Source organism: Dreissena polymorpha, chromosome 1, assembly GCF_020536995.1.
Source record: "Dreissena polymorpha isolate Duluth1 chromosome 1, UMN_Dpol_1.0, whole genome shotgun sequence".
Lineage (NCBI taxonomy): Eukaryota > Metazoa > Mollusca > Bivalvia > Myida > Dreissenidae > Dreissena > Dreissena polymorpha.
The window spans coordinates 47,580,466-47,596,804 of record NC_068355.1 but is presented as its reverse complement, the minus strand read 5'-3'; the positions used below and the strand labels follow the sequence as shown (position 1 = coordinate 47,596,804).

The 16,339-nt window shown below is 34.7% G+C and overlaps 1 protein-coding gene across 1 annotated transcript in view; it reads right to left on the bottom strand.

Annotated features, from left to right (window-relative positions):
* Positions 1-16,339, bottom strand: part of LOC127872696 (cell death abnormality protein 1-like) — a 51,114-nt gene that overhangs the window by 25,165 nt on the left and 9,610 nt on the right. The window contains exons 2-6 of the mRNA XM_052416062.1: positions 15,731-15,883; positions 14,351-14,575; positions 12,423-12,665; positions 9,125-9,265; positions 8,703-8,843 (exon numbers count right to left, since the gene is read on the bottom strand). Of these exons, the coding sequence (XP_052272022.1) occupies positions 8,703-8,843; positions 9,125-9,265; positions 12,423-12,665; positions 14,351-14,575; positions 15,731-15,883 (903 nt within the window). The remainder of the gene's footprint in view (positions 1-8,702; positions 8,844-9,124; positions 9,266-12,422; positions 12,666-14,350; positions 14,576-15,730; positions 15,884-16,339) is intronic.

Below are 16,339 nucleotides of genomic sequence, written 5' to 3'. Positions count from 1 at the left end.
GTAATTTCTTTTTCCTTTTAACATGATCCAAAATTGAACCCGACCTATAGATGTGATTGAGCAAACAATGAAACTTTTTTAGTGGTAACAAGCAAGAAATTGACGTCGCACATCAAACGTGAACACAAAAGCTGACCATGATCAGGTGTGATAATAATTTAAACAATCAATTCTAATTTTGAAAAATTCATAAGTGCAACAAAAACAAGAGAGCGCGCTCGACTTTTCTTCCGTTTTGAAATAGAATGTACATTTATTGTAAGTCATCTGATATAATGAACACAAAGGAATATCCTCAGCTGGACGGATTGAGTGATTATATACTATATATAAACTTAAAGCAAATGGATAAATTTAAACGAGTAATGTGACCATGACAAGAAAGTAGTTTATCAACGTTTTTATTTAGTTGAAATTTATTTACTTTGCAAACAGTCTCGAGTTATTAATTTGAAACTTTTTTTCAAATTTTAGTAACTACAATCTTGACCCAGACGGCCTAAAATACAAACCATAATATATCTGCATGTAGGAAATCCTAAATCAAAATAACTGCACACAATCTTCATTCAACTTACAATTTTCGAGCGGAAACTCTTGTTTCAATTTACAGTGACATTGATTCAACTGTTCGCGAACGAAATACAATCATAGATGTGCATGTAACCTAAATACACACAACATTTCAGCACATTTTCTCCTTATATTGATTTTGACCTAACTGGCCCCAAATGCAACCCTTTAAAAGGTCTACATGTCACCTAGAGATAGAAATTCTTGCGCGTCACGTTTACCTGAATTCTTGAAGTTAAAACAGTAAAATAAGGGACACTATTCTGATTTTAAAGGGGCCTTTTCACGTTTTGATTAATTGACAAAATTTTAAACAAAATTGTTTCAGATTCGCAAATTGTTGTTGTAGTTCTGATATCTATATGGAAACAGTAATACTGAACATTAACCATGCTCTTAAATGCCCATTATATGCATCTTTGGACGATTTAAAAACCGGAACATTATAAAGCGTCTCGACGCAAAACGATTGAATAATTTGGAGAGTTTTGTTGTTGTCGTTATATTTTGTGACACTACGAGGATTGCTTATATAAAGTATAAAATACAAAGAAGATTATGTATAGACGGATGGCCGAGTGGTCTAAGCGATATCTTTTACTCCATTTACTCCAGGGGTGAGTGGTTCGAGTCCAGTTGATGGTTACTTTTTTTCTTTCTTTAATTTGTATTCATGTTTTTTACTGGAGCTTTTTAGCTCCAACGTTTACATTTATCAATATAAAACATTTAATAGCACACTTCAAAACATTCCAAAATCTGTGAAAAGGCCCCTTTAAGGTCAGACCTATTGACTTTGATAGGTGACCCGGCATGAGGATTCCTAAGACCTGTGTGAAGTTGCAAATAAATAGCTGTAGAAGTTACTATGGTATTTGCATGTTGCATGAAAACTTTAACCTCAATTACACCTTTCCAGAAAACCTTAAACAGATATTACAAAGTACAAAGCAGATTAGAGTCATATGTCTTGATCGGTGAATGTTCAGGAGGACACTGAACACATATGTAGATATTTTTTTAAATATATGTAGTAGATATGGAGATGTTTCATGTCGCTAAATTGCAAGTCAGAGTTTTGGAACTTATTTAGTGACCTCACACAATGACTCCGAGTATAATCGTGATGAATATCAGTAGTAGAAATAGTGCTATGGAGATATTGCACTTAACGAGTGCGTGAACGAGTGCGTTAAGCGAACGCTGCTAGTCCTCTTCAAAAACAAGAGAGTCATGGGCCCTAAGGCGCTCAGACTATTCTTAAAAAGTGCTAGCTGATTCATTAACATTGGACCAACAACGTGACTTCAAGAATATTAATAAGTCATTTATTTGACCTAGTGACCTAGTTGAAGCTCACATGTTCCAGTTTTAATCGCAGCCGATGTTTAATTGGGACAAATGTTCTGACAAAGTTTCATGCAGGTTGTCTAATAAATTTGGCTAATATAGCGTCAACAAGTTTTCAATATATCCATAGAAGGAAACTTTTCCCGGCCACCGGTGGCCCTGTTGTTTTTCAACAAACTGGAAGAATTTAAGAACTAGATCGAGAAGTCGAAATAACAAGTGTTCTGACTTACTTTATTTTGATTGCACTTAACATGTGACTTCTAGTGTAAGTAAGGTTTTACCATAGCCTTATAAGGAAAAATGCCCCTCCCCCTGGGGGTCAATCCTCAGCCGAGCTATCATTACAACACATTTTCTGACCAAGATTCATGAAAATTTGACCAAAAATGTGAATTCTAGAGTGTTAACAAGGTTTTACAATAGCCATATAAGTAAAATGTTTTTGAACGGACCCAGACCATTTTTGAACTCAGCCCAGATATCATTACAACAAATGTTCTAACCAAGTTTCATGAAGATTGGACTTAAACTGTAACTCCAAGAGTGTTAACAAGGTTTGACTATAGCCAAATAAGGTAACATGAGCGCCCCTTATGGTAACATTTTTCAACAGACTGGAACAATTTTCAAACACATCGAAGATATAATTACAACAAATGTAATGACTCAATTTAATGAAGATTTGACAATTAATGGGACTTCTAGAGTGTTAACAAGTTTTTACCATAGCCATATGAGAAAAACTGCCCGCCCCTTGGCAGCCATGTTTTTTAACCAACCGGATCCATTTTCAAACTCGTCGAATATATTATTAAGACACATGTTTTGACAAAGTGTCATGAACATTTGACTAAAAATGAGACTTCTTGACTGTAAAATGCTTTAAATATAGCCATATACCCATGGAGGCCATGTTTGCCAACAGATCGAAAGCATTTTCGAACTCATCCAATAAATCATTTACTAGTATATTAATATAGAAAAAAAATATGTTCTGATAAAGTTTCATGAAGATTGGACAATAAATTAGACTTCTAGAGTGTTAACAAGGTTTTACTATAGCAATATAAGGAAAGCGACTATCCCTAATGCTTAATAAGTTTAAGTCCCAATCATAACGTATTTTTCATGATTTGTTTGTAAACATTTAAACAAAAAGAAGTTATATTCACAAGACGCATTCACCCGCATGTCTTGAACATGGGCGTTAATCTATAATTGGATCCTTATATATACTTATATATCTGACTTCCCTATGTTTGGTTACATTTTTCAATAATGCAGCAATTCAAGTCCACAGACACAAAATTACTCTATTAAACAACATCCAAAAAATATTACATCGACATGAAACCAGGTTTTAAACGCTTAAGTTACTACTTTGATTTAGATAAATATGCAATCCCAAGCTAGCAAGAATGTAAGCTACCAACACATACACTAATCCATATAACCCAAGCTATTGAGCGGACAAAGTTTTTTTTAATTTTAGTATCAGTGACCTTATTTTTCAACCGACTAGCCAAAATAAACTCCCCTGACAGGCCCGCACATTAAGAATGTGTTGTTTTTTTCACATAATTTACATGCAAAACCTCCATCTAAACGAAAGTTATTCGACGCAAACGGATTTTATTTTTTAGGATTATAATATACAATACAAAATAAGGCCTATATTCAAGATTGCTATACCAAGATTGGTTAATGGAAACTTAACTGATAGCCTACAAAAACATATTTGCTGTTTTTGAAATGTATAGTTTAAGTAAAGCAATTTAACCTAGACCAATCTGGCCCAATGCAGTCCCAAGTAAATGTAATGTGATAATACAACGGTTTGACATAATAGGACTGTGTTTTGACAAGTCAACATCACTTTGGAACAAGATATAACGACGGTTTGACATAAAAAGACTGTATTTTGACAAGTCAGCACCAGATTTTGACAAGATAACACGACGGTTTGACATAGTAGAACTGCGTTTTGACAAGTCAACATCACATTTGGACAAGATAACACGACGGTTTAACAAAAAAAGGACTGTATTTTGATAAGTTAGCTCCAGATTTTGACAAGATAATACGACTGTTGCACATAATACGACTGTATTTTGACAAGTCAACATAACATTTGGACATGATAATACGACAGTTCGATATAATAGGACTGTATTTTGACAAGTCAGCACCAGAGTTGGACAAGATAACACGACTGTTTGACATAATAGGACTGTGTTTAGACAAGTCAACATCACATTTGGACAAGATTACACGACGGTTTGACATAGTAGAACTGTGTTTTGTCAAGTCAACATCACATTTGAACAAGATTACTGTTTGACATAAGAAGACTGAATTTTGACAAGTCAACATCACATTTGGACATGATAATACGACAGTTCGATATTATAGGACTGTATTTTGACAAGTCAGCACCAGAGTTAGACAAGATAACACGACTGTTTGACATACTAGGACTGTGTTTAGACAAGTCAACATCACATTTGAACAACATTACTGTTTGACATAAGAAGACTGAATTTTGACAAGTCAATATCACATTTGGACAAGATAACACGACTGTTTGACATAATAAGACTGTATTTATACAAGTCAGCACCACATTCATACAAGATCACAAGACGGTTTGACATACTATGACTGTGTTTTGACAAGACAACAACAAATATGGACAATATATCACAACGGTCTGACCTAATAAGACACCTTCTAAAGAAGACAGACAGAAATGTAACAACGTAAGACAGCTATGACGTTCCATACAAGTTACACATAACGTCTCATTTCAAACTCATTTTATTGAGCGATAACATAATATGTTCAACATGGTAAAATAAAATCCTAATGACGATCCCCACACAAGCTTGATGTATCCAACGTTTCATCAAGCTTGGTCAATTTAAAGGTAAGGAATGGTTTTTAAGTCGGATTATGAAAATAGACTCATCTTCAATAGATCTATATTAACTCCCCGATCACTTGGATATAAGTCGTCCGTTTACATTCGACGCAGTATTCCGCCACGTCGCATTTGCTTATCTCCGTCACATGTACCCATTTTTATTCCCGGGTGGAGAGCAGCAAGCGTGGGATTATTATTTTTCTCAGGAAAATTCCGTAGTCTGAGCGGGATTCAAGCCACAGCCTTCCGATTCATAGACCGGCATCGTACCACTACACCACGGTCACACCTTACTAAAACTATTGACCGACTAACCGAACTCTGATAACTTGGTTTCAACTTCGTTTTACACCTTGTTACTAATAAACAAATAATCAGCTTAAAATTAAAATTCTAGTTTTGCATATGTTTTTTTTTAATATTCCAAATTTTAAGGGATGAGATTACAATTTATCAGTAAAACTGAAACATAGTCATCTTCAGTTAATCGGGGACACCAAACGGATAATCACAATGCCATTCTAGGCACATAATTTGCGAAGCAGAGTCGCCTTGTAACCGTTATTCTAAGATATAATAGATATGACATAAAATAACACTTCCCTATCGAAAGCTAAAATATGTCAGACATTCAGTTCAATAATCTGTGTACACCTATTCATGTAAACGCTAGCGCATTTAGGCGATTTCATAATAATTATGTATTTGTATTCGGTGTTTACACCAAATAGGACAAAAGAATACATGGTTCAATCATTTTTTTAATAAACATAGAAAAATATACATATTTAAACACTTACCTTAAACAATCTGACTATATGCATAGTAAAATAATGATTTTTTTAATGGTCATGTAACATCATTATGCATTGTCAATAACGAGATGATGAGAATCCTTGCGTTAGAGTGACGTCAAACTGTTACAACTTTTGGATTTATCTCCAACATGAGCCATAAGAAATTTAAAATCGTGAAAAAAACAACAAAAATAGCGGAACTGTATAATAACAGTGTCGACAGAGGGGCTATAATCGAGCACAGAGTATTATACGTTGGACCCACGTCAGCAACACAGAAGTACAGTAATAAGTTGTTGATCGAGGCATTAGTCGGATAAATATTTAATCCCATTTTCAACGCGACATTGACGGTATAACACCTTATGGAATATACTAGCCTGTATTCAACCTTGTTGGATATACCTGTCGCGTGCACGAACTACGTTTTACTTTACCACTGAATGATTTTTCATAAGAAATAAAGTCGAGAAAACTTAAAGCTTAAAATTATACGACCTTCAACCTTTAAATCTAGTCATATTACATAATTTTTCGCCATCCGTATAATGAATCATTATGAATGATTGATGGCGTCATAAAATGACATACTTATTGCGACATTTCCCCCCCCCCTCCCAAATTTTTTTTATAAAAAAAATGACGATTTATTATAAACGCGACTTATTTCACATGTACACGTACAGTATATCGACATATTTGATTAGTCAATTTATCACATTTCCCTTATTTCGTGTAATGTGCATTGTTTATAATCCATGCATGTACTTTTGACATTTAAGAATGTACAACAAGCCATACAAATATCGCACAATTCATAAATAATCTGCAATATTTGCTCTCCGATTTAATTCACGTTAGGCATAGAGCTGTGTAAAGTATAAGCTGGTCAAGATAGCACCACACTGGAATTCAGAATGTCCCATTTCGTACACGGGTATTATCCACTCATTTATGTGTTGTGTAATGGAATGTTTTCCATTCTTTCTGTATTTGTATATTAAATACTTTTCTAGTACAATATGGGCATTTACCATAGACAAATAAAACATTGTGCAAGTTTAAACATAATTATGTTTGTATGCAGAAATCTGCAAATGCATCCGAGTTTACCAACGGCTGTTATTTGATAAACTGCTCCGGTTCATTTTAACAGCAGTAATGTACATAGAGTACATGACGTAGCGTGTGACGAAGAAGAAAGTTTATTGAGTTCTCATTTGAATACAGTGATATGATGGCATACGGGTCTTTATTTAACTATGCTCAAATAATTATTAAAGACCCTAGATGCAAAATCATCAATTATTGAGTTAAATGGATTATTAGATGTAGTTTAAAGGATAATTAAAGGTAAGATACTAGTTCGAACGTGTTTTGGTTTTTGTTTGTACTTGTGTCGTTCCCTGATCTCGGGGAAATGATTTAAACATGGGCGCCATTGATGCATCGGATCACACACGGCATACCCATAACATTATATAAAAAAACACGTTCTGCGCGTCATTACATTCTTCGTCCGAAGTCGGAAAACGTATTGCCCTGTATATTCAGTCAAATAAAGTGTCAGTCGCTGCAATTATCTGTTTACTCGTCGAAATTGTCAAGGTCGTCGATGGTGTACATGTAAGTTGACATCGACATCATTTTGTCAGGAGCAATCGCCGCCATATTGGATTTTGATCATTTTCTTTCGAAAATAAAATTAATTATAGTAAACTAAAATCTTCTTTTCGCGGTCGTAATGTGTTACAATTCGCATGCTGCGTAAAATTGAATCGAGGCATATGGTGATATTTTTACTAGTTTTACAGTTTGTGTGTGAATTTTTTAAGACTATTTTGCGTACCAGAACAAATACATTTATATCACTACGCATGGTTACATTCGTAAGATTTTTATCGCTTTTATTACAAAGAATGAATTAAAATTATTGTTAAGAAAGATCAAATGGGATAAATAGAATACTAGGATTAGCGTTGAATACAGAGAAGTTTATGTTGCTCGGCTCGAACACCGAAAGCGCTCGCCAAGGCTCGCGCTCCCGGTGTTCTAAGCCTCGCAACATAAACTTCTCTGTATTCAACGCTAACCTAGTATTCTCTATATATTCTTTCGGTGAATAAAACATAATTTTATATGCCCAACTGATCAATACATGTTTTACTGTATGATCATGGTATATACAACATGAATACATCTGACATAGATAAATTCATGATCCACCTTTCTCTGATTCAAGTAATTTGTAAACAAAATAATGACTTGTCAAACGAACACATTAACAGAAAACGATTTAAATTGTTGTGTTGTGATAGCGGTTTTTACCTGCACAGACAAACATATAATAATCGCCCAATTTATAAATTTCGCAACCAGGGAAAACCTCAATGTTGATAATGGCATAATATATTGTCACACGCCGACCGTTGCTTATCTTTTGTAAGCTTGTCATTTAAGGCGCATCGATGAAATTCCGTTTATTTGAAAATCACATAATAAAAAGAATAAGTAATAATTGCTTTAGTCTATCAACTTTTCTTTTTGATATATTATAATTTTAAAATAAAGTTAAACATATTTCAGCAAGAACAATATTGAGTAAAAGAAGTTTCTTAATACACTGATAATGTATTCATGTTACTTTTCGTCATTTTCCAAGTAAGAATACACCCTACTTAAATATAATAATGGCCGAAACGTATAGTGTACAGTAACTTATGTGGTCCAAGAAGTCATGGTACCGATAACAGTAACAATCCAGAATAGTTCTAATCATATTTCAATATTTCGTAATTTTGAAAGAAATCTCTTTGATTTCACAGTTATTTTATGTATTATTCTTGCAGTTTTCCAGGTAAATACATTAACAACATTTCACATTTGCACATTTGTAAATGTTTACTTGAAAATACTTATAGTTTTTCTGCACAGTGTTAAATTTTTGTAACTGCTTTTTATAAATCGGAGTGTGAAGGAGGTGAAATTTTAAGAAGATGATATGGCTTATCTCCTTTTAGTTTTTTGACTGAATATTATGAAATACAACATCTTACGTTTATCACATAATGGCGAGTTCATGTAGCCAGGCTCACATCCCCCATAGCAATGTCCAGTACTTGAATTACAAGGTACGCCTCCCGCACAATGACCACACTTTTTACTGCAACCTTCGTCCCAATGGGTATCGTCGCACACTGTGAGCCAGACAAAACGCACGCAAATCTATATATTGTTATTTAAAAAGGGCACACTTTATAAACAAAAAGTATAATTATGTCAAAGACATTTCGAATAATTTCATTGAAATAGTAAGAATTCATTTCACAAAATGTGTTTTATGAAGTAGTCGAGATAAATCTCAAAGCTTTTTTAATGTGGCGAAATGCTAATATTCATATTTTTCGAAACATACTCGTTATTTATGAATGTGATTAAATAAATTGTTTGCTGTTGATATAATATAATATATATATACCCTTGTCGCATCCCTTTGCCCATCGACTGCTGTTGAGGCAGCCATGTGGACAGTCGGCAGCTATTTTATCCTGAAGTGTATAAGGCGGTCGACAGTAGCACTCTTTGGAGCAGTTGTATCCACAGCGGTTCTCTGGACAGTCTAAAGTGGACAAAACGACTGATCATAAATATAGACATTATCCGCTTTAATTTTAATTAATATGTTACAGCCAAGTATCTTCTAGCGAACGCTTTATCATACTTAAAGGGATTGTGGTCAGAAAAAAACTAGATTCGCACTGCTGAATGCTTTTTACCAAAACGTGTTTATTCAGTCAATGATGTATAATAAAATGAAAACGAAAAAAAAATCATCCCATTAATCACCTGCGCTCTCATACATCGTAAATAACAACGTCAAACCAATGTCTGGAAGAATACTCACAATAATGACGTCAAAAAGTAAAAATAAAATTATAAAACAAACAGGACTCATATTATAAAATAATTGTTTTATATCTCGGAATGTATAAACTATGGTTTTACTTGATATCCGAATATGTCCGTTATTATAACTATATATATTTTTGTCAAATTCAGATTTAAAAAAAAAGATGTTTTTTTCTTTGGGGCCCTTTATATGACATTGTCCCTTGATATACTGAATAACTAGCTTTGAAATGAAACACACAATATATATTTAGGTCAGAATCATTGGTCAGGATTAAATGTGAAATTTCAAACAGGAACGCATTAAGGAATTCGATCAATATCGTTTAAATGAACACGAATGCAATAGAAGTTAACAAGTAAGACATTGCAATTGTTAATACCAGTACTTATCAGAAAGCCATTCCGTACGTGATGACTTAACATCGATGCCTAATTGAAATGTTAAATATGCTTAAGAGAATATTTCAATATTTCAATTTTTAAGTATATCAACTTATATCTTCAATCGACAGTCCAACCATCGGATTTTAAGCTTAAATACAATGAAAACTGAGCGGCAGAAAAAGCGTAAAAAACTTGATTTAAGTTTGGTATTTCTGTATCACAAGGTGAACAGATCAACAGCTTGGCTTTTCTGGATATGCGTGGGAGCAATTACTTTTACCTACACGCTGTCAACAATTGTAACAAAAACATTTAAACTGTTAAAATGTTAAAATGTTAAGTGAATCCGATATTAGGTCCTATTCAGAACCAGTATGTGTCATGCCACCTTGAATATAAACTTTTCACATAAGCGGTACTAGCTCTGAAGGCCATTTGCCAGCATATTCAAAGCGTCGTCAAAACAATGGAATTTATTGAAAAGTAGTACAGTAGACTCTCTGTAAACCGGACGGTCTCGGGACCGGCCTGATCGTCCGGTTTTCAGAGAGTTCCGGTTTACCAAGAGTTTGCATATTGCCGAAATATACATGGTATACATTGTGTACAGAATCACATAAAAATAAAACAAACCATATACATGTACATGTACCATGTGATAACTGTACGCAGGTACTGATGATGTTAATTGCATTCTTAAAAATGTGTTTTTAATCGATTAAAAGCAAAAAAAAATTGCATACCGACTTGTTTTGATTAATCCCAAAGTGAGCGTGGTGCTTTATACATGTACGTACGTGGCATTTGTCATATAGGCGAGTGACGACACAAATAAGATTGTTGTAGATACACGATTTATTTTCATTAAACATACACACAAGCAAACAACAGCGTCATAATTATTTTTAAGATATTTTTTAAGATATTCATAATCTCAAAACCTACTAATTCTTGAAGTTTACGATTTCACGAAAAATTCCAAGATCACTCTTTGCTTGAAAGCACATTTCTCCTTTATGTTAAAAACATTGCTATAAGATCTTTTAAAATAACCGAGAAGATCACAAGAAAGTGATCGTCGCAACGGCATGCATTAATTTTTTAATCAAATTGTTTATCATAGGCGATAATAAATAATTAATAAAACGATCGAGTCAATCACTTTTTGGTGTTACCGCGAGTCTATTTTAGACATTCACAGTTTGTTTTACATTACTTAATCGGACTCCCATAGCGCGGTAACGACTTGACACCTTTATGGTATGTTTAATCCGATTATCGATAATTGCGCAGGCAAAATGTGTGACACCGCACCTGCTGTGCTGACTAGGTATTGTTATTTTCACGCCTCGGGCATCTTGAGAATTTAGACCGTCCGGTATACTCAATGTATTTTACGTTGAAAATGACCAAATTTACGGAGATACCCGTCCGGTTTCCGGTTTTCAGAGAGTTCGGTTTATTCAACATTTTTTAACAAAGAAATAGAAGGACAAAATACGGGACTGGCCCGACCGTCCGGAATCGGGAGAGTTCCGGTATTCAGAGAGTCCGGTATTGGCAGAGTCTACTGTATATGTTTACCAATGGTTTGCTTAACAGCTATCGTTTATCTGGTAGATTACGCAGAATGGTATGCAGTGTTTTACGTGCACACATTTTCCAAAATGTTTCATATTGACCCGTGAGAATCACACACATATGTGCAAAAATGGAGCAACGTGTGAAAACTGAACTATAAGTTTGGTTGGTTGTGCACCTCGAACTTATAGTGAAACTGAGTACATACTTGAATCGCCCAGATTTTTGTATACCTCGAGCGACAACAACTTGGAAAAGGTGTTCGGTATTTTTAAGGTAATTGCATTATTGATGCGCGCAAGCAAGGTCGAACCCAGACTTCTCAGCCGGAGGGCGAAGCTTGAGAATCATTAGGGTAATACCTAGTGTATACCTGTATAAGGCGTGCCCCACTATCACGTGATGCGTTTAATTATTTCAAAGCGCAAAACATGCTTCATGTCAAGAATAAGTATTAAAGTATATATCAATGCATTGCAATATTTTGGTCCCAAATATGGGCTTCGCTTCAGCGAATAGATCGGTACTATAAAGCCTATTCACTAAATTTTGGCTTACATTTATGTCATAGAGACTATGCAATATAATAAGTATCACATAAGTGTACACATGGCAAGTCGTATAAAAAACGCTTAAGGTTGCGGGTATAACATTTTAAATATATGTATTTCAAAACGTTTAAAGGGTATGAAAAGCGAAGTAATCAATCAAAAACTTGTTTTGTTTTTTAATAAATCACACATCAAACTTTCATTTTCGATTGAATTTTGGAAGTAATATTAGTTGTTACCCACATAACATTCCCACATATCTATACACATTAATAAAATTGCACACATGTTTTAGTTTGGATCATAAGCCGAAGTTACAGGGCACAAAAATAATATGTTAAAAGATACCTTGACTGATATACACATCGCATAATACAAGCTGGGTATGGTTTCTCTGCAGCTCAATACGGATGGTGTTTCCCACCACGGGCTGCTTGCAGAACACACCAAGGACGGATCGGTTACCGCTGGTTGATGCAATAGGGGGGTCATCCGATTGAGTCTCGTAACAAAGAGTATTTCTTGGCCACTCGTCTTTGTTTTCGTAGTCACTTACGTTGGCAACACTAACGCGGAATAGCGACATGTTTGCTATAATACAAACAATGTAAAAAGTTAACGGTACAACCGAATTCAACATATAGAGCATTTGAGTATGTGAATATTGTGAGAATTTTTGTGCGATATGACCACGACTCAAATCACCAGAATTGCAAGACTAGTTTATTCAGAGTTCTAGTTAGGATTGTTAATAATCATGCAGTGTACCACAAAAGCTGTACAATAGAGCAAAACTTGATAGTAAACTTATCACAACTATAAAAAAGCTGCAATAACAAATATTGTCTCATTATAAGTAGCTATGAGCATAACATTGACCCAAAGTCACCGCATTGAATCACAATCTTGGTATAAGTTTACTTCAGTTGGAGTGTCAAATCTCATAGCTGAAATCGTTTCTACGGGATATGGTGAAAAACCTTTTATCAATTATGTAACAGTAACATGGACCTCTACCTAAGTTCATATATCATGTATCATCATATTTATGTAGGTCAATGTGTGTATATGTTTGAAGTTGCTTTAAAATAATTAAACTTGCTCTCGAGAAAGTGGTTAAAACGTTGAAAAAGAACCAGTCCGTCAAACAACATGTTTGTATTTCGAAGTTTATGCGGCGCCTTTCCGAGTCAGAGGCTACATAATGTGCGGACCTTTAGTGTGCCCTTGCACTCCTACCTAATTAACGTATTAAACTCACGAAAGTTGGGACGAATTTTAAATTATAGCTGCCATGTTCAGCTTTTGTGGTATCCATGAAAGAATTTTCACTTCAAGTGTGGTCTTGTTTTGCATGGTGGATCCGGAGTACCATGAGGAAACCTCACCTATCCGGTATGGTGACCACCAACCAAACTCACATGCTGCCGGGAACGGGAATTGAACACAGGTCGCCTAGGTGAAAAGCGAGTGCACCAACCACTGTGCTAGCCACGTCAAAAGAAATATTCTTATCTTAAAAGAGATATTGGTATTTTTAGACCAGTTTTACCAACTCTAGGAGTTAACACTGTTGAAAGTGTGGCTATTGAGATATGCATTTGTATTTACATTAGTACGCAGTGAATATGCCATTTTGGTAATATTAACGCTAACGTTAACCGAAAATAGATTCATGTCGGCAACTTGTCGAGTTAGTTGTATAGAAAACCAAGCATTATAATTTCATAAATCATCTCTAAAATTGACCCTGATATTTAAGCTCTGACGACAGGTCTTACGGTATACCAATTACACAAATTGAAATTTCTTGTAAAATTGTAAACTTTCATAAAATAAACAATGAAATATAGACCCAATTTTATACAATTGACATATGACGTCTAGTTGTGCCATTCATTTTAGATTCAGCTAGAGAGACGGGTCTTATACGCGACACGCCCTCTCCACATTCCTTTCTATTTGAACCAAAAGAAATAATACGAAGTACAGCGAAGAAAGACGTGCCCGCAGTCAAAAAATTGTAACCGCTGTTAAATCTGAAACCGAATGTATTGCTTTATAACCGCGGTTATATTCATAAATGAATCAGAGGTAACAATTTTGACCGCGGTTAAACTTTTTTACTGTTGGTGTATTTTTCTAAACATTTAACGTATGTTTGTAAATACGAAAAATAATCACATAATATCACACGCAACATAAATGCAATATTTTGACCACACATTGCACGTAGATGATTTCAAAAACCTTTTTTAATATTTAGTTTTAGTCACCTGCGTAATCCGCGTGCACGTGAAACTCGATGGATGTGAATGTTACATTGTAAGGGAACCACTGTCTCCACCAAGGGTGTCCGTATTGAAAGACTGCTTGCTTTGTGTAGCTGCATGTGTTAGGGTCAGAATCCACAGCAAGGTTGGCGTATTTGAACTCGGACTCGGAACCTTCCAGGTTGTCTAAATGTCGTGCCGTAGATTGGTTTTCGTGGGCAATATCAACTGCAAAAAACATAGTTCAATTTGTAAGTAAACATGTTAATTAATGTAAAGAAAAATATAATTACTTTATGGGTTTATAATGAAAATTAAAAAATGACTATCATTAAACGTATTATAAAGATTAAAGTGTTGTTGTTATTTTATTAACATTACAAAGTTTCGTAATAGGCTAGTAGTATTGACGGTTGCTGACACGACAACACGCCAGACGCCAGCCCGACACAAAGGGCGACAAATGTCATGAGTTTCGTATCGGCGGCAATTGTGTCGTTCATGTGGGGGAGGGGCACATTTATCATTTTCTCATGTTGTCGGATTGGCGACTTTCTTCACTGCACCCAACATTCGGCCATTATGGATACGCCAGTGATGACATAACTTGTAAACTAGTGTTGTATTCATTTGTGGTTGGATTTTCATTTACTCGGCGAATTTAATTTTGGATCAATGTACCATATACATGTAGATCCAAACCAAAATCTACCGTGTTGGTGATAAAAATGCATTTTAATAGATTCGTTATAATTTGTGTGATTTTTACGTTGAAGAAAACTCAAAATTCACGAATATATGTTTTTAGCACCACTGTAAGTGAGAATAGTAACAAAGAGCACGTGGTGCTATATTGAAACATTACTTACGTAGGCCTACAGTATGATGCTTGTTCGCTCAACCTGTTTGATGTATTTTCATGATTGTAAATTTAATTGAATGGCTATTTCAAATTCATACATCGCCGCACTTGCGGAAACATAAGTAAAAAGTAATATGTTTGTGGGATTATTTTATTAATTGTAGATTGCATTTTAAGTTGTGAAATTTGGTTAAAGGGGGTAGTACTTCGCCTATCGGATATATCGGGTCCGTTGGAAACAAGTAAAACACGTTACCTTTCGGCTATTATAATAGATTCTTAGAACTTAGGCTTGTATTTTAACTATTTTATAGTAACACGCGTATATTCTTACATACTGTTTTACAAAATACATGTACTTGTATCTAATATAATTATTTTGATTGACGAGTATCCATTATCGAAAAAATACTGTTAATGTGTATCTTAAAAGTGAATGTATTTTCGCTCATTGATTAGAATAATATGTGTTATATCATGCCACAAATAGTTCAAACCTCTATAAAATTATATATATTTACCGTACTGACAACCTGGTCCGAACATTCCTTGTGCGCACCCGTTTGTGCATGTACCGTTCTGGTCGCATTTCTCATTGTTTCGACAATGGCACATTAGTAAACAGTTGTTCCCGAACCTGTGGTTGCCAACCTTGTCCACATGGCATGGCCAGCCTGCGAAGAGTGCGGCGCAAATATATCAGAATCCGTTATATGTTTAAAAACGTCAAGCAATATGATCATTAGATTACTCTGAGGATCGACAAGATGGTTAAGATTTTAAGGAAGGTTGCCAATTGCCGTAAACGTCTAAGTTGTTTTGAAAACGGAAGGCAGCATACATGTATTGCTGTGTTCATTGCCAGTATTGCAAATAGTGTTCAGCCAGAGTAAGTTTTTTTTTATTTATTTTTTAGCTGCGAAACGAATGCACGGTCGAAAAGCAGGATCACAAAACAATACATTTTTATGTAATTAGGTAATTTTAATTGAATTATTCATTTTCGAAATTTTCTGAGCCTATTTCAAATTATAAGTAACATATACAATGTAATGTGATTGTCGATTGAAAGTGGACACGATTTGTGTAATCGGAAAATGTGCATGACATGTTTTTAATGCGAATGTTAC